Consider the following 17,852-nt stretch of genomic DNA (forward strand, 5'->3'; position numbering starts at 1 on the left):
AGTCCACCGGGAACAGGGTTGTTGAACATGGTTTTGGCATCGCAGTAAATACTGGGGGTTGCTTTTTTATTTATAGTTGTGGGTTTTCTATTCAGCTACCAACTGCATAGAAACCTATTGGCTCAAGGCTGAGGACAGCTACAGGCTGCTGGGTTTTATTCCTGACTGGAGAGAACTGAGAAAGATGTGCAAAAGCACAAAACTCCTCCAGTTCCTGCTCCTGGCTTTCCCTTCCCTGCTCCACTCCCACTTCCATCCATTTCCCAGAACTCAGTGAACCTGCCCAGTTGAACACCTAAAATAATCCTAAATGGCAGGAAAGTTTCCTGAGCACATAGAGGGGGCAAAGCACACCCAGCCCTGAGCTTTCCTGCATCCTTACCTCAGGGCATCTCCCACCAGCACCTGCCTGGGTGAGCTGGCTGCGCTGGGGGCATGTGCTGCCAGGGGGGCTCAGCAGGTCCCTGGTGCCAGGCAGGAGGGAGCCCCAGGTCCCTGCTACATTTGCCAGGCAGCCACGAGCCAGGTGTGTCTCGGGGATGCCGAATTCTGAATCAGTTATTCAAAGGTGGGATTCTACAGGTGTGTAAAACACCAAGGTTTCGAGAGAAAGGACAGCTTGTCTGCGGTTCTCAGGGGTGGGATGAGCAGCTCTGCAGGACGAGGGGACACAGCCCTTTGAGAGCAAAAGGCAAGTGCTCCAAGAGCCCCAATTTAGCATCCTGCAGCGCTGCGGCCCTTGGCCAGCAACGGGCGCCAGAGGATTTTGGAGCGAGATCCCGGCCGGGCTCGCCACTAACGCTGCTCTGTGCCGCAGATGGCGAACCCCAGCTGGCCTCCACCGTCATCGACACCATCATGGCTGGACTGCCCGGACCGCGGGGAGCCCCGGGGCCCGTGGGGCCACCAGGTGACACACAGGGCTGGGCTGCAGGGCTGGGAGCGGGGCGAGGATGAGCAAAGACTTCCTGATGGAGAGTGCATGGTCAGTGGGTGCCTGCAGGGAAGGGAAGTGGTCCTTACTGGAAGGGAAGCAGTGGGAAGGGTGGCAAGATGTAACTGGGTTTTTTATCTGTGGCTGCTTATGGTGGCTGATTGTTTTACCTTTGGCAGGACACATCTTGAGAAAGGGGCTGATGAAAAGCTGTCCTTAAGAATGGGTTGTCCAGTGATTCCTTTCCGAGAGCAGAGTTGTTCTCATCCTGCTGCAATCCTGTCCTGTCACTGCAGAGCTCCACAAAGCAGGGTTCTGGCCAGATGCTCTGTGAGGTGTATGAAGACTTTGGAGCCAGTTTGAGCTATTCCAGATTCTCAGCAGTATAACTGAAATCAGAATCTGAGATGAAAATTCCCTGCAAGCCTTCTTTCTCTCTGTGCTGATGGGTGGCTTAAATGATAATATTCCTGCAAACGTCAGCACTTCCCTGTATGATGCATATTTAGGAGTGAACTCCCATTAGTTGCAGAAAAGGCTTCTCCTTTCATTATGAGGGCCTTTCATTTATCCTTCAATTCCTTTATTCTTTGACTTAAGCATTTGTATGGTGCATTAAAGATTGAGGCTGATTCAGCTGTACTTTGTGTATAATGTCCACATTGTTTCATCTCAAGGGTTGTGACAAGTAAAGCAGAGAGGAGTATTGCTAAGTTCAGGCTAAGCAAATATCCTGTCTCCCATCTGCAGGTATAATTTAACAGCTACTGTTGAGATATAATTATTTTTTCAAAAGGAATGAATCTGTTAAGTGACTGTGTGAGACAAGTTGACCTGTTTAGATGGTGTTTAACTCATCCTGGAAGCAGCTCTCCTGTGGTACAGAGTTTAAATTAATTTATTGCCACTGGAGTGAGTGAAGACCAAGAGAGAGCTTTTCTTTGCCCCACTTAGCCTCTCCCCTGGCTCTGGCCAAACTCCATCTCCCTCATCATCAGCTTTGTGACACCCCAGAGACACCAACTGCAGCAGCCTTGGGGCTTCCCTTGCCACCTGAGGTTGTTTCAGGACCAGCACCTGCAGTATCTCACTCTCGTGTAGTTGTTCATGGATCCAGTTTGAGTTTTCACAACAGTTGCATTTTAAGGAATGGAAATGCAGGATGTTACTGACATCCTTCTTTCCTATTTTCGCCATTTTTTTTCCTCTCAGAGCTCTAACATCTCCCCTAGGGCATAGGGATGTATTCTGTCAGGATGTGGGTGTCCAGTAATCCAGTGTTTGATGAAGGGTTCTCACAGTCCTGGGGTCCATGAAGGGTTCTCACTCGCTGAGAGACTCAGCAGAACATGAAAGGAAGTGCATGCCTTTGGAATTTAGGGTTATTCCTTCCTAAAATTGTCTCCAATTATGATTCCCACCAGGGCCACCAGGTGCTTCAGGACCCAAAGGGCCCCCAGGACCCATCGGAGCCCCTGGATCACAAGTAAGGTGCTTTGGTGCTTTGGGGTGAAGGGCAGAGGGGGAGGATCAGTGGTGAAACATCATCTCATTGCACAAGGAGAGAGAATAGTCTTAGATCTGCTGTTTTGTTCCCCATGAAATTCTGGGATTTGATTCCTTTTTCTCATTCTGGATTGAGAGGTTGAAAAGGTTGTGCTCTCCAGAGTTTCCCTTAATCACAACAACACATTGTGCTGCTGCTGTGTCAAAACATTTCAGTGTGGCCTGAGTTGATGCAAAGGATCTGACAGGGGCTTTACTAACACAGTGACAGAAAAATACTGCATTTCCTGTGGAACACATAAAAAGAACAAAAATGCCTCAATGGGAATTCACCAACTCACCAGAGTGAATGTGTTAAGCCTACTTTTCCAGACATAGCACTTTCTATTGAAGAAAAATATCACAATTTCCCATCCGTTTGATTATTTATTGATACAAAAATTGTGGAGGGGGGAGATAATAATGGAGGGGCAAAAACCTCACTCCAAAGAATTTATTGTAGAAGAAGGGCACAGTACTCAGTACATGGATGGAAAAAGCTGGTTAAATGGAAAGAAGTGAAGTCATGAATAGGGAACTGCCAAACTACACCAAATTGTGGTTGGCTGATACAAAGGGACTCAGTTTTGGGAAGAATGTTGCTTAATGTGGAGGTAAAGCAGCAGCATCAAATTTTTTGAAGGAATCTCACATGACTGGAAAGCACAGAGAAAGGTTAAGTAACTTAGCAGAGGGATGTAAGTTAGATCTGATAAGAGGAAGTTTGGAATTGAAAACAAGAGAGAGAAGATTTTTCCTATGCATTTATTAACCACTTTGAAGAAGCAATGGACACCAGGTTAGGGAAAGTTTGCCAGTGTAGCAGAATCCTTTCAATTAGGGAATACTCTGGAGAACAATGAGAAACTCCAGATAGATATGAACACAGTGCGAGATTTGGCAGCCAAATGACAGATGCAGTTTAACATCATTAAATATAAGGTAATTCACAATTCATAAGTAGATTCTGCAGCAGAGTCTGGCTTTTTGACACACAGCACACACTGTAAATCTTTTATTTTTGCAATGTGGAATTCGGTGTTCTTGAGCATCCCTGTCTCACCACACACCGTGGAGAGCTTCCAGGAGCAAAGGATGCTTATGGACACTTGAGCTTTGTTCATGCTGCATGTTTGACACAGGGCCAAGCCTGGTCTGTGCCCTACCTCGTTTGGCAGCCCCAGGGAACCTCCTAAACCAGGCCTGAGTCTCTGAATCCTTGGTGGGAAGCTCAGCTGAGCTGGTGGGGCTGGCTGCAGGCAGGGAGCAACAGGATAGTGCTGAGCATTGCTGGCTCTCAGCTGAAACTGGGAGAGGGCTCCTCCTCTGAGCCCTTAAATCATGTGTGTGCAACCTCCTTGGGCCACTTCACCAGGCACTGAGCTCCTCACAGCAATGCCCAGAACCTTTATTTCTCTCGGCCTAGAAAAACCATTTCTCTGGGTGCTGATGTGGGATTTGGGCAGCTGTTCCTAACCAGGCTGGCTTAAATCACCAGGTGCCTGGAGGGGAGCTCCAGGCTCACTTCTGCAGCCTCCAAGACAACATGCAAGTCACCTGAGGTGGAAAAAAAGCATCTTGTACATGGTTGTGGGGAGAAGGAGAGCTGACAGGCTGAATATAAACAAACAATATTGCTCTCTCTTGGTCTGGTTAATAACTGTGGCTTCTCTGGGTGGATAAGTTAAAAATTTGGATCGATTTCTGCATAGCAGTTCAATTAGTAGAAATCTGGAGACTGTGCCCTTCTTAGCTGTTGGTGACTGCTTTATAGATTTGTTCAACCCAGGGAGTAAAATTATTAGCAGAGATTGGGCTTAATTTGAAAATTGTTTATTAGGGTGAGTGAATAGCTTCAAAATAATTTCCACTGCACAATCCAATTAATTTTCAGGTATGTGTGCTTGCTCCTGCCACCCACTGAGGCAATTAAGAAGTGGGGGGAAGCAGTGGGGATTTTTAAGCTAAACATACTACCTGTGTATTAATTTCTTCTTGGTAACTGAGAACAAGAACTGTCCTGTCATAGTGACCCTGAGAAAATGTTACATCAGGGGCCTGCAGTGCATTAAAAGACCCAAATAGAGGGATCTGCAGAAAGTACAGGGCTTGAGATACCTGCAAACAGAGCTTCTGTTGTATTTGCTTGAGGGGAAAAGAGAATCCAGCCCAATTGCTTAACGGGTGTATGAGATTTTCAGGAGCTGAGGATCACTGGGAAGTGTATTCACAACACCTACACAAAGGTTGCACAGTAGAAATGAATTCCTTCTCGTTCTGCATCTCTTCCAGGGCTTGCCAGGATCTCCAGGACAGCCTGGACCAAAAGGATCCAAAGGAGACCGAGGAGAGAGAGTAAGGTTTTACATGCACAGAGAGATTCCCAGCAGTGTTTCGGGGGGTGAGGCCTCAGAAATTGCACACAGCACAGGTCTTGCAAGTGCAGTGGGACTACAGCCACCAACAGCTTTAAATGTAGAGTTTCTGGGGCTTCTGCAAGAACCAAGACAAGGGTTTCCTTTACAGAGAAAGAGTTGAATTCCTTCCAAAGTTAGGTATTCCCCAAAGAGATTCAGGTAGCAAAGACATAGTATACAAAGGCCTGTGGAGACCAACTGCCTTCCACCAGCCAAAGCTGTTTAGTGTGGAGTGTTTTGAGAGGTCTAACTGAACTCTTCCTTCTGTGGCACTAAGGCTTTAAAAACTCATTGGACTTTTCCTGAACCAAAGTCATTCCCAGGTCAAATGACGTTCTTAACATATTCAGAATATTGAAGTCATGTTCTTAATATGTTTATGTGCCTCAGTCCTTAGTGGGCTGTCCAGTGCTGATAACCAAACATAAAGGGCTGTTTGAATGTTATTTCCAAACTGGTGAAGTTGAGGAACTACCAGAGGAATATCTAACAAGGGTATAAATATGTCAGATTCCCAGTCCAGCATTCAAGCATTGGGAAGGGTTTGACAGTGGCATTTGGGGCTTTGGCTGCTTCTGTTCAGCTGAATTGCCAAAAGGTTGTGGTCTTTGAAATCTCTGGGTGAGCCTAGGAGCACAAAATCATTTGGGAATGGAGCAGGTGGAAGAGGATCATTCAGCCCTTAGGTCTGTGAAATGGGCGCCATGGAGTGGGGAGAGTCACTGAGAACCCAGTGTGGAGAGGATCAAAGGAGGGGAGAAAGATGAGGAGGAAAACACTGGTTGGTACCCTAAGATGATAGAAGTCTGCAGTGGTGGCTGCACTGACACAGCCTCGTGCCTTTTCTTTCAAGTGCCATTTTACTGTCCCACAGAGGGAGGTGGAGGCACCACTTGTGAATGGGGGCTGTAGGTGACGTGATTCCCCCTATGCCAGAACCTCCTCTGCATTCCTGCTCCCTGTTCCAATCCAGCAGACAGAGGGATGCCTGAAAGAGCCAAGACAGACAAACACAAATCAGTTCATTCCAATGTGCTGACTTCTCCAATTCGTGGGAATAACCAGCAACAGACAAACTGTGCTCCTCTGCACAAGGGGAGCATGTCCAGGGGTTTGTTTCACCCCTCCTGAGGGATCAAGGAACAGCAGATATCTGAGGGTGGGGCACACATGCCTTTTGAAATCTCTGTTATATTTTAGTTTCGGGTGCTTGGTCCTGCTCTTGTGTAAGAAATCGCTTGCACTTCCCTGAAGGACAGAGGGACCATTGGTCATTGTTTGTAACACTTTCCTTGTGCAGCTCAGCCAATTTGGGCATGACTTGGCTTTACAAATAGATTGCAGACTGATGGAGTTCTGGGACTAGAATTCAAGATGCTGACAGAGAGCAAAACCTTAACTGGTGAGATGGATGCACAGATTCCCAACTACAGCTCATTGCCATTCAATCTTTATGTTCAGCTAAAAGAAAATAGAAGGGCATGGTGTGTGGCAAAGTGTCACATTTCCATCCAGGAAACTGATACAACTCTCCCTCAATGATTCATTTAACATTTTGCTTTAGTTTGTGGTTGACCATATTACTAATATTACTATTAATATCTCATATTACTACTACACTTCTTTTGAAACAAAATCTTGTTGCATTGTGTCCATTCAGTCCAGACAGATCCTACAGAATTTGGTTTTGTTCCCTCCTTGCTAGGGATTTAGAATTGTAACTCTCCTCTTAGTTTTGGGACAAATGAGATTTTTCAAATATCAAAATGTCTTGATAAATAGAAAAGACCCCCATATTTCCTGTCCATGCTCTGTAGTGTGGAAAGGGAAGCTGACAGCTTTTTCTGTCAGAATTTCTGTAGGATGCTCTGTGTGCTTTTTGTCTTTTGCAAGTGTGGCTTTGAATGCTGGTTTTGACAACTACATGCTGCAATTTTGGGTTTGGTGGATACAAATGAGGGCTCGAGCAGAGGAGCTGTGCAGCTGCAAAGAAAAGCAGGGGGGGGTTGTTACAATATCTACTGAGATTTGAGAAAATGGTATTATACCTTCTTCCTGCTTAATCTCAGAGAGAACAGATGTGGAAGAGACCTGAAGCAGTCAGAGCACAGCCCCTGGATGGCTCAGCTCTGTGTGCTGCTCACGCTCAGCCTCTGTTCATCTCAAACACTGCCAGGGAGGGAGGCTGCACAGCATCTCCAGGCAGTCTTCAGAGGAACAGCCAGTAAGGCCTGGGATAAAAGATATTGCCAACATCCAGCCTAAATATCCTTTGATCCCCTTTAAGCTGATAACATCCTTTCTGTTCCTCCTGGACATGGAGCACAGCCTGTTTATGTATTTTCAGTGTGTTGTTACGCTCCTCTCTGTGATTTTTCCTCTGGCCTGTGCTTTTTCACAAGCTTTGCTCCTTCCAGTGCAGAATCCAAGTATTTCCCTTTGAAGATACTGGGAGCACCTGCCAGACTGGGCCTTTCTCCCAGAGCTCTCCCTGTCCATAGGGGCCTTTCTCTGGTGCTGGCAAGGCATTCCATAGGAATTCAGTCCTCCTTGGGAATGTTCTGTAGATGCCCGTTGGTTTTATACAAAGCAGCAATTTGATGGACACAAACCCAGCAGCTCTCCCTTTCTCCTACAGAAATCTGCCACCATCAATGTAGTTTTTTGGGGGGAAAAAGGATGGGTTTGTTGCTGAGTGTGTCTGTGGGAGAAGAGCCAGGGGGAATATGCAGCTCTTTCATTAATGGATTTCTATAAATGCTTTTACATTTTGCCTCTTCTTCCCAAGCTCCTGCTTTGTCAGTAAACAACCTCTAACTGCTCTCCTGGTCAGGGATTCTGCCCTGCCCCAGCTGCTCCAGGGTGAGAAACCAGCACTGTGGAGGAAAACAGGGGGGAAAAAAATGTTCAGTTCAATGGCATTTCATTCTGCCCCAGACCAACACGTAGTAGTTCCAACTGTTTCTGTTAAAAAATAATTTTTTTTTTAAAAAAAAAGAACAAAAACCCCTCGCTGAGAACAATGTGAAAATTAACGCAGCAGGAGAAAGAAACAAACCGACCAAAATATTGTACCTGTGTTTTGATCAGGAGCTGGGGGATGTGTGTGAAGCAGGAGCAGATTAAATCAGTGCTCGGTGGGAGTCCTGGGCTCTGTTCTGGCTGGGGCAGCAGTGGCCCATCACTTTTACCAGAGAGAAGAATGCAGTGTCTTTGTAAGGAACAAATCTGCAGCCAAATTCCTTGCTGGTATAATGTAACTGACTGCTGGAAAGTTCAAAAAACCTGCTAATCGTCTTACAGAGAGGGCACTGAGCTCAGGAGCTCTGTATCCAACCCAGCTCCTCCAGAGTCTGATGGGATTTGGAGCTGATACTTGACAGAAAACCATAACCCCCTTTTGCTGTTTCCAAGTGATAATGTCAGGGGAGAGGAATTTTTTTCTCACATTATCCCAAGTGTAAGGTTTTTCATTAAGCCATCTTAATTCCACTAGTAAAAATTACACTGTGTTCTTGTCAAATGGCAAAGTATCTCCTAATGACACTGACTTTATTTCCAACAGGGGCAAGCAGGTCTGCCTGGAGAGAGGGGCATTAAGGGATTTCCTGTAAGTGCTGCACTCGAGGGTGGGTGCCAGGCTCAGGTAGGGTTGGTGCCTGGCACTGTAGGTGCCACTGGCTGGCCTGGAGCTGCTTCAGTGCTGAGCTCTGCTGGCTCCAGCTCAGACATTTGTTCCATAGACACCCTCACCTTAACGAATCCCTCTGCAAATGAAACATCCCCCGGTGTAAAGCACAGTGCTGGCATGACCAGGAGGGCATCGCCCCAACAGGGGAGCTGTGCTTTGCCTGCAGGTCCCTCTGGCCAGAGCTGGGCCCACACAGCTCTCCCTGGGCCCCAGGAGTTTCTGGCACTACCAGAGCCCAAAGGTGGGCACAGTTAAACACATCAAAGTCCATCAGCTGCTCTCGACTCCCTCCTGCACCTTGGTTGGCCAAGCTGAGCTGGAAACCCTGTAATGAGATTAAAAGATGTCTGCAAATGATTTTTTGGCAATACCTGAACAGATGCAGAGAGGAGATGTCTGCACTGGCACATTTGGCCAGTGCAAACAAACCAGTGGTGAGGAAGGGTGGCTGACAGAGATCTAGTGGAGAAAATTGGGGTTTTTTTTGGCTGGCAGCTTCCAGAGAGGCCCCAGAACCTCTGGGAGGGTTCTCATTTCTCTTCTTTGGTTCCACCTCATCCTTTTGTACAATTCACCCAACCTTTTCTTTGGTCCTTCCTCCTGTGCTCACCACTGCTTTGCAAAGATCTCAGGGATGTCTAACAAGTTTGAAGAGCCCAAGCCTTTCCTCTCTGTTTTAGATTGTCAGTCTTGGTTTATGTTTAGCTTAGAGTGGTTTAAGCTCTCCATGTCATTTGCTCTTCAGAGGGTGCATGAACTTCCTGGCTTGGGGGAAAACATGAGACCAATGTTCACAGCACAGAGGGATCTTTGGTCAAGAAAAGCTTAATGAGCATCCTCAGAGGCAGAAAGTGATGTGACTAATTAATGAAAGCAGAATGGAGGATTCTTCTGTTCTAAATCAAGATGAAAATGTGCATGTTTGGGGCAAAAGAGCAAATTATCTGTGGTTTAGCCTAAAATGTTGTTCATTGAGAGCCCAGTGAGATGTCTATGGCCTTGCTGGGGCCCAGGCCATAGCAGGTGGCCCCTCCTGCATCTTGGCCACTCCTGGACAAGTTCATCCGTGTTAGAAGTGGTGGTGACCTCCTGGGAAGCTGACAGGAGCCAGGGCAAAGCTCAGGAGAGCACTTTGGCCCTTGGCATGAAGGGGCAGTCCTTGTGCTTTCTGCTGGTGAAATGCTTCTTTAATTTGCTCCTTTGGTGGGAAGGGATCCAAGGGATCCTAGAAGGGTCCTCAGCCACACATAACCAGTGTCTCTTTCTTCGTTTTAGGGTGAACCGGGCAAGAAGGGTGAGGAAGGTGACAAAGGTGCTGATGTAAGGATGTGTTTCTACTGTTTTACTTTCCTTTTTGCCACTTTGCTGTCCTTCAACTGTATTCCCTTTGACAGGTGGGGTTAGGGGGCCAGGGGGTGAGCCCATGGTTAAATGTGCAGAGAAATTGGTGATGTGAACCTTGGGTTTGAATTTAATACGTGCCAGAAGTCCTGGCCTGTGAGGTTTCCTTGGCCAAGTTCTCTCCATGTTCTCGGAATGCCTCAGTCCCCAGAGGTTGTTCTGTCACCAGGAGCTGGTTGGGAATTGCTTCCCTATTGTCCCTCCCACATGCTGAAGGACAGACTCCCTGAGATCAAGCTGCATATGCAGAGCATTGGTGCTCTCACATCTCTGCTCTCAGTTCCTGAAATACTTCCCAACATCTCTTTGTCCCTTCAAGCCCACACCTAAGGTAACAAGGACAACAAACTACAGCCTGAGTGTACACGAGGAGCTCTTTGAACAGGGATTTCTCCTACTCAAGTTATCTCCTCTTTTACCTCTTTTCATTTTTAAACATCCACACTGCAGAGTTTGGTGCTATGAAAGCAGCATTATGGACAGGAAGACTATTCTGCAACATATTCCAATGTTAGTTTTATTTTCTTTCTTGCAGGGGGAAGGAGTCCAACAGCTTCGAGAAGCTCTGAAGATTTTGGCTGAGAGGGTATTAATCCTTGAGCACATGATAGGAATTCATGGTGAGCATTGCTCAGGTTTTCTTCTCTAGGGAACCAGGGGCTCTGTTCAGGCTTGCTGGTTAAACACCCTCCCAGTCTCCTGGGCTCTCTGGTGTCTGTTCAAGCCACATTTTCTAAACTAGGTGCCATGACTTAGGGGTGCTTAGAACTGTTGAGTTCCACCAGCTGTACTACTTCCTCTGCTTTCCCAGCAGCAGGTGAAATGACCCTTATAGTGATTTTTGTTACAGTTCAGGCAGCCAAGTCACGAGCAGTAGCTCAAGCCACGTGGCACAGATCATCTACCAGCTTCCCAAGGAGCTGCTTGTTCAAGTCTTTAGGCCAGATCATTTAATCCTGTTAACAGCACCTTCCAAGTGATTTGACACCACTGAGGGCCTTGACTTGTGCAGCACCACGTTTTGCAGAGAAAGCCCAAACAGTGATCCCTGAACATTCTGTGGTTATAACTTACATGAAACCTACTTTCACAGTCAGATTTAAAGAAAGTCCCACATGTTCTACATTCAGATAGATTTTTGTGATCTCCTGAGGCTGGTGGCTCTCCCATCACTGGCACAGTGTGTACATCATACCTTAAAGAATGTCCTCTTCCCTTGACCAGAGTATGGTGTTGGTTATTGTCACAGGTGTTGGTCATTGTCAGACTTCTCCTTTTGGGGTACCCGAGGATCAGTTCTCTCACAGCTGCCAAAAGCTGCTGTGGCCATTTCTCCCCTTTCAGAAACACAGTAGAGGCAAAATGTTTGGATCTGCTATGCCAGGCTGTGAGCAGCAAGCCTGTCCCTTGGCACTGACCAAGTCCCAGAGCACTCTTCTGTCCTTGACACATGAAACCTCATTCCTGGCTTGCTTATGAGCCAACCTCACACCTCCCCTCAGATCAACATCCATTTTTATTGGGATGTGGCCTTTGGATATCGATTTAAGCTATAAAAATGGTAAATAGCTAAAATGCCCAGCAGCCCTGACCATGCCTTCCTCACAGTACTGGATGCACTTCGGGCAGCCCCTTGGGAGCCCTCAAGCCCCGTGTGGAGCCAGCAGGGCTGAGGTGGAATTGCTGCTGGACACTTCCAGTGCCAGAGCATGGCTGGCCTGGCCTGGAGCCTGCTCTGCTCTGCTCAGTGAGCAGAGTGGCCTCGTGCTCTTGGGGGCCCCAAGTGCTATTTCCAAAAGCAATAGGCAGCAACAACATAAGATTTTTGGGAAACCATGAATCACAACCCCATGATTTAACCACACTCACCCTGACCTCACCTCTGCACTAATTCTGCTTCGTTTCACATTTTCATTCCAAGGGTAGGAAAATATATTTTTATGCTGCTTTGCTTTGAGCTGGTGGAGGTACCAGGGAGATGCCCACTAGATTTCCTAGGCAGCAATCCATGCCAGCAGGGATGATCTCCAGGAAAGAGGGAAAGGGGGGTTCCCTGGGTTAGTCCATAAGCACAGTGCAGGCTATTCACAGGACCCAGGGCCTGGCCCTCTTTTGGCTTTGACTTTGTACCTTCATTTAAAGTAGAATAAAGCAAAAAGTCACCTCTTGAGGAACCTCCTGTACACCCTGGACTGGGGTTCAGGCAGCCTTGCCCCAGCAGAACTGCCTGATTTACCTATTTTTCACATTGACTTTGGTAATACAGCAGCAACAAGGCATGTGCTGCTGTTATTTTGAAACAGTCATTCCAGCAAACCATTTGTATTGATCTGTTCCTGCTTGGGATAGAGATGAGTTATTTACACCCATGTGTGCTTCTATGCCAGTGTAACTACATCAGCAAAAATTGATGTTTTTTAATTGTACACTGTGGTTAGGTCATATTTAAACACCTATATTGTATGACTTTAGGGGGGTTTTGTCCCATAACTATAGATAATTATATTCCTGCTCTGTGCTTTTGAAACAGATCCATTCTTTAACTTCACACATATTTTAGACCCTACAAAAATACTGTTTAGAAAGGGAACTTGGAAAGCAAGGCATATTTTCCTTGTGCAATTATGTTCATCTTTGTGTATATGGTTAAAAAAGCCCCAACAAACAAAGAGAAAAAGACATTAAATAACAAAAAATATTTTCCTTGAGCACAGACCTCCCTGGACTGAAAGGCACCACAGAGGTTTTAAATCACCCAGCACCAACTGTCTGGTCATGTTCCCAGTGTAGGTGTTAAGGATTTAACCACAGGTCCTGGGGTAGCCCAGCTTGAAAACCCCACTCAGAAATGCCAATCCCATGTTCTCATTTTCCCAAGAAATTTCCCACTGAGCTTCCAAAACCACAGCCACCCAAGCAACAAGGCAAAACATCCCAGCAAACAAACCTCTCCTCTGCAGTGGAAGGGCAGCTGGAGCTGACCTGGCCTGGAAGCTGCAGAGAGCAGCCCAGCAGGACACAGCAAAGCCCAAATTGTTTGGCAGGGTTTGGTGCCAGCAGACAGAGCCCGAATCCCCTGGCAGCCAAAAGCTCACTTGGAAAAGAAATGCTGCCTCGTGGGAGCAAACCAAGGCTGGCACGTTGGGCTCCTGGCAGGGAAACACAAACATCCAGCTCTGGAGGCAAAAGGAAGAAGAAACTGGGGTACTGGAAATGATGAGGCAGACCAAGCCACCAGCATCTGTTGCTGAGGAGTGGCCCAGACCAGTGTATATTTAATTTGTTCAGCTGAGGGAAGAGCAGGAGGGTGTTACCTGGAGGCACTCTGGGAGCAGGAGTATGGCAGCTACCAGCCATTCCCAGAGTTATTGCTGATCTGACTGCAGCCCAGGGTGCGTCAATCCTTCCATTCAATCCTTTCAGTGCCTCCAAATCTCCTTTTCCAGGAGTGAAATGGTACCTAAATCCCCAGGAGCATCAGGGCCCAGTGACCACCCAGCTCATCCTCCAACACCAGGAGTCTGGGCAGTGCTGAGTAGTTGCTACAGCCCAAGTAAATTTATAGGTAATAAAAGAACAGCACTTTAGAAATGAAACTACAGATGAGAACAGGCCCTGCAGTAGGAGCACTTATCCCAGGGAGTTCAGGCAGAGCAGAGGGGAAACATCTAATGCAGGAGTAGTGTGATGGCAGCAAACCTGGAGCTCCAAAGCTGCTTCCTGCATGGAAAGCAGCCAGGAGGGACCACACCGCTCCCAGCAGAGGAACCACTCGGAAGCGCCCACGAGTGTCTTCCTCAGCCTCCCCTTTTAAATAGTGCTCTCCCGTGACTTTCTCTCCTTACAGACTCTTTGTCTTCCATTGAGCCAGGCTCTGGACAGGATGTGATCCCGGGCTCCCCCCTGAGAAGCAGCATCAAGATCAAGCGAGGAGGACCCCGGCAGCCCCAGGCCCACCAGATCCTCTCTTCACTGCTGGATGACGGTGAAGCCAGAAGGAGAAGCAACCGGATGAAGTAGGAGCATCTCCGTGTCCTCCTGCCTGTTCCCCAGTTAAAGATACAGTACCCAGTGCTTAACTGCACACTGCAGATGAAGTGGGTGGGAGGCTGCAGTGTTGGTGGCTGGGTTTCCTTCCGTGGCCAATACTGAGCCCTGATTGCAGGGAATGACTTATCCATAGCTCAGAGAGGGTTTTCAGAATGTTTTCCTTGATTTTGTTGGTTTGCCTTTGAAATAGCAGTTGCCAGGTATCTCAGAAGCTGCCTACAGGAGTGACACCTCCTGGCTGTGCCTTGAGAGTTTAACCCTCCCCTTGTTCCTCACTGCCCTTGACAGTCACTCAGTAAAGCTCTGCTTAACTGGCCAAGCCCATCCATGCCCCCAGTCCCAAAGCCAAGCCTCAGCCTTGTCCTTTGCTGTAGTTGGAGGCATCTGCTTTTATTTCATGTGTTGGTGTCACACGAACTTCCAGATGCTGCTTCCACAGGCCATGAAAGCATGACCTGCAAGGATTTCTTTTAAGCAAAGAACAAATTAGAAAATACAAAGTACATTTAAAAATATTACGCTGAAAATTCAGGTGGCTCTCTGGACTTCTGCATCAAAATCTTGGCTTTTCATGTTGCTAATTGCGTGTGAGTGGCATTGTTTCTATTTGTGGTTGGCTAAGCAAGGACTTTTGATGCAAATGTTCATGACAACATTGGCTTTCTGTCTATCTTCAGAGAGTTTAGACTGTTTCTGTGAAAATATGGAGCAGTTTGCATGAGATATGATGGAATTGTGCAAGAATTTTCCCATACTGTGTTCAGCTTGTGCATACATCCAGAGATAATTAATTTAAGTGGTGGCAGTAACTATTCACAGAAAGGGATATTTTGCAATAGTTTCCTAATCCTACAGCAATCTGGAAAAATGTTTTCACAGTGTTTTGTTTTAATCTTGTGAGTAAATCCTCACCATTTGAATCTGGAGACAGTGTAGTAGCAAACCACAGGCTAAGGAATTAGTCTTGTCAAGAGCTTATCTTGCACTGGGAGTTAAATACAGAGTCATTTTACTTTTGCAATAACTTGTTATTTTAGGGGAAGTACCAGCTTCCAGGTTTAAGAAGTTGAACCTGCCCTTCAGTGACAAATGAATCACTCCACCTGCTGTGCTAACGAGGTCAGACAAGCTGATGTCATTCATGTAGACAGTGATTTTTGTTAGAAGGGGGAGATTAATCAGCAGACCTGACTGTACTATTTTTTACTCTTTAATTCCCATGTTCTGACAGTTTTCAAATTCAGCCCAGGACAAAAGAGCGCAAATTGAGTTTGTGTTATTGGCCCCACTGCCCCTGGTTCCTGTGCAGGACACAGCTGTGGAGCAAGCTGGGCTGCACTGCTGCAGTGTTTCTGTCAGAAGCTTTGCAAAGAAACACTCTGCAGTCCCTGTGTTCAGCACCCCAAGTGATCTTCCCAAGGCAAAGCCCACTGGAAAGGAGGCTAAAAATGGAGGAGCTCTGCCAGCCCAGCATTAGCCACACATTAAATTGACTGTCCATACACACTGTGAACATGGTGGTGCTACAGAGACATCCAGTTTCACTGAGGGACCTGGCATTTTCACAAATGAGCAGATCACAGGCTACTTCAGCATGGCTGAATTCACCATGCCTTCACTTGGCCCTGCTCTTTAGGAGTCCAGCCAGGTGAAATGGCATAAGCTGATGCTGAGCAAGCACTGGAACTTTGCTGTTATTGCTGTGCAGATGAGTAACAACCAGCTGTGGTGGAGGCAGCAGGGATGCAACTCCCTGCCCTGCCTTTGCATCCTCACTCTGCTTGGCCAGTGCCAGAGGTGGGGCTCGTTCAGCACCAGCCCACCTGGTTCAGGTTGTGCTTCCAAATGATTGAGTTTTCCATGGGACATTTCCAAGAAACAAGCCCAAATCTTTGCATGAGTTTGGGGAGTTGCCTGGCTGCACTCTGAGTTACAGCTGGAGTGTGGTGTAGAGAGACAAGAAAATTAGTAAAACGCAAGTCCAGCACGTTGCTGACCTTTGGGAGAAGGAAATAAAGCCTCTCTGAATGCATCTTAGTTTCAAACCCAGCACTAACTCTGAGGATGTCTGTAGTGCTGTAAGAGCCCATATCTCTCCTTCCACTCCTGGCAGGGCAATAGCTCTGTTTGTGGGCAGCCAAGCATGGAGCAGCCATGGGAACATTCTTGGAATAATCTTTCCATCTAAGAAGAAAATGTGCCAAAAAAAAGGATGTTTCCCCATTTACAGGGGATTCCTGTGCAGGAATTGAGAAGTGCTTGGAGTGTTGAACTGGGACTGTCTTACTCTGGATCACATGGACACTCCAAGACCTCACTGGTTGCTTCCAGGAGATAAATCCTTGTGCCAACCAGTTGGTGTTGGAAAATCAGGCCTGAAGACTGAGGAGAAATCTCAGTTCAGTCTAAACTTATGCACTGGGCAGGCTGGTGCCACAGGAACAATGTGTCCTCATGGCAGCTTCAGGGACCAAACCCAACCAAAGCAATCTTTCAAAAGAGAAGTGGGGAAATTCAGTTTCACTGCTCCTGCAGCTACAGGGTTGAATTTGGGGAAGAGGGAATACAATGAGGCCATTTTCACTTCCCTGACGTTTCAGAGGCTTCACACTGAACTGAAAGAGAAATCTTTCTTCCTCCAAGTTTGTCTTCTGAATTCAAAGCTATTGCATGAGCTTGATGAGTGCTAATGCGTTAGTCACTCGCATTGCTGAGGCATTCATACTGACAAGGATTTGGGATTTTATATTATTTAAAACAAATGACTGACAAGATGAAAGGAAAACTTAATGGAAGTTGTTTGTAATTAATCCTGCCAAGTCAATTGTCAAAAGGCTGTTTAGGTTTGAGACCACTTTAATTATTGATGTTTCCAGGTTTCTGTACAAGCTATGTAATTTTTTCTCCCCACCCTCCTTGCTTTGTTTAGCTCCATCTCTCTGATGAGGTACTGTATCTTTAACTGGGGGACAGTAGGATTATACCAGATGGACTTTCTCTCTCTGCTGGGGTTTCATTCCTCTCCACTCACACCAGGGTTGGACCACACTGTTGTGCCGCCCCAGTTTAATTACATTTAAAGTGAGCACAGCCTCACACACTGACATTAATCATATTGATGACCAAGCAAACCACTGCAACCACATTCTCCATCATAGGCAGGATCCTGAGGTTCATTTCAGCCAGGGCATATAATGCTTATTGCCATGTCTATGTAACTTAGGGGATTTATTTGGAATGCGTGCTCATTTAGAAATATATTTTAATTGAAATGTTTAGTGCTTTATCTTACATACATACTGTGCAATATCATAGTGTGTTCTTTTCCTTTTTTTTTTCCCTAAGACTTTTTTGAAATTCTTGATGTTTGTTTGAGCTCCAGTGTGTTTTTGACTTGGATAAGCTCTGGTAGTAGTAGTGTTTTCCTTGCCCTGAGCTAACCAGAAGCAGCACATTGCACAACCAAAACCCTTTGCAAGTCGTGCACCCTCACGTTCACCAGCAATCTGGAACTCCTGGGAGGCAGGGAATGCTCCTCTCCAGAGGGTCTAATTTGCACTTACTGTAAGGAATTGATAGCAACCCAGGGAAATAGGAATAAAACAGAGAGAAGAGCCCTCACCTGCTCCCACCAAACTCCACGGTCATTCTGCCATCAACTTTGAAAGGAACAGGCCTTAAAAATCAGATTCAGCCCTGGAGCAGCACATGCTGGTGCTGTGTGGGCTCTGCTCCAGTGTCTGCCATGAGCTGCTGTCATGTGGGACCCTGAGCACTGTGACAAAGGCTTCTAAGGACAATCAGCTTCTGGAAT

General features: G+C 46.7%; 1 protein-coding gene across 1 annotated transcript in view; it reads left to right on the plus strand.

Annotated features, from left to right (window-relative positions):
* The window catches only part of COL26A1 (collagen type XXVI alpha 1 chain), a gene marked incomplete at both ends in the record, with an annotated part of 163,564 nt that extends 148,464 nt beyond the window's left edge, over window positions 1-15,100 (plus strand). Inside the window, 8 exons of the mRNA XM_082294521.1 lie at window positions 818-910; window positions 2,359-2,420; window positions 4,772-4,834; window positions 8,462-8,506; window positions 9,863-9,907; window positions 10,524-10,608; window positions 13,836-14,004; window positions 15,076-15,100. Coding sequence (XP_082150647.1) covers window positions 818-910; window positions 2,359-2,420; window positions 4,772-4,834; window positions 8,462-8,506; window positions 9,863-9,907; window positions 10,524-10,608; window positions 13,836-14,004; window positions 15,076-15,100 — 587 coding nt within the window. The remainder of the gene's footprint in view (window positions 1-817; window positions 911-2,358; window positions 2,421-4,771; window positions 4,835-8,461; window positions 8,507-9,862; window positions 9,908-10,523; window positions 10,609-13,835; window positions 14,005-15,075) is intronic.
* Window positions 15,101-17,852: the final 2,752 nt, after the last annotated feature.

Source organism: Coloeus monedula, assembly GCF_965178545.1.
Source record: "Coloeus monedula genome assembly, chromosome: 20".
NCBI classification, from domain to species: domain Eukaryota; kingdom Metazoa; phylum Chordata; class Aves; order Passeriformes; family Corvidae; genus Coloeus; species Coloeus monedula.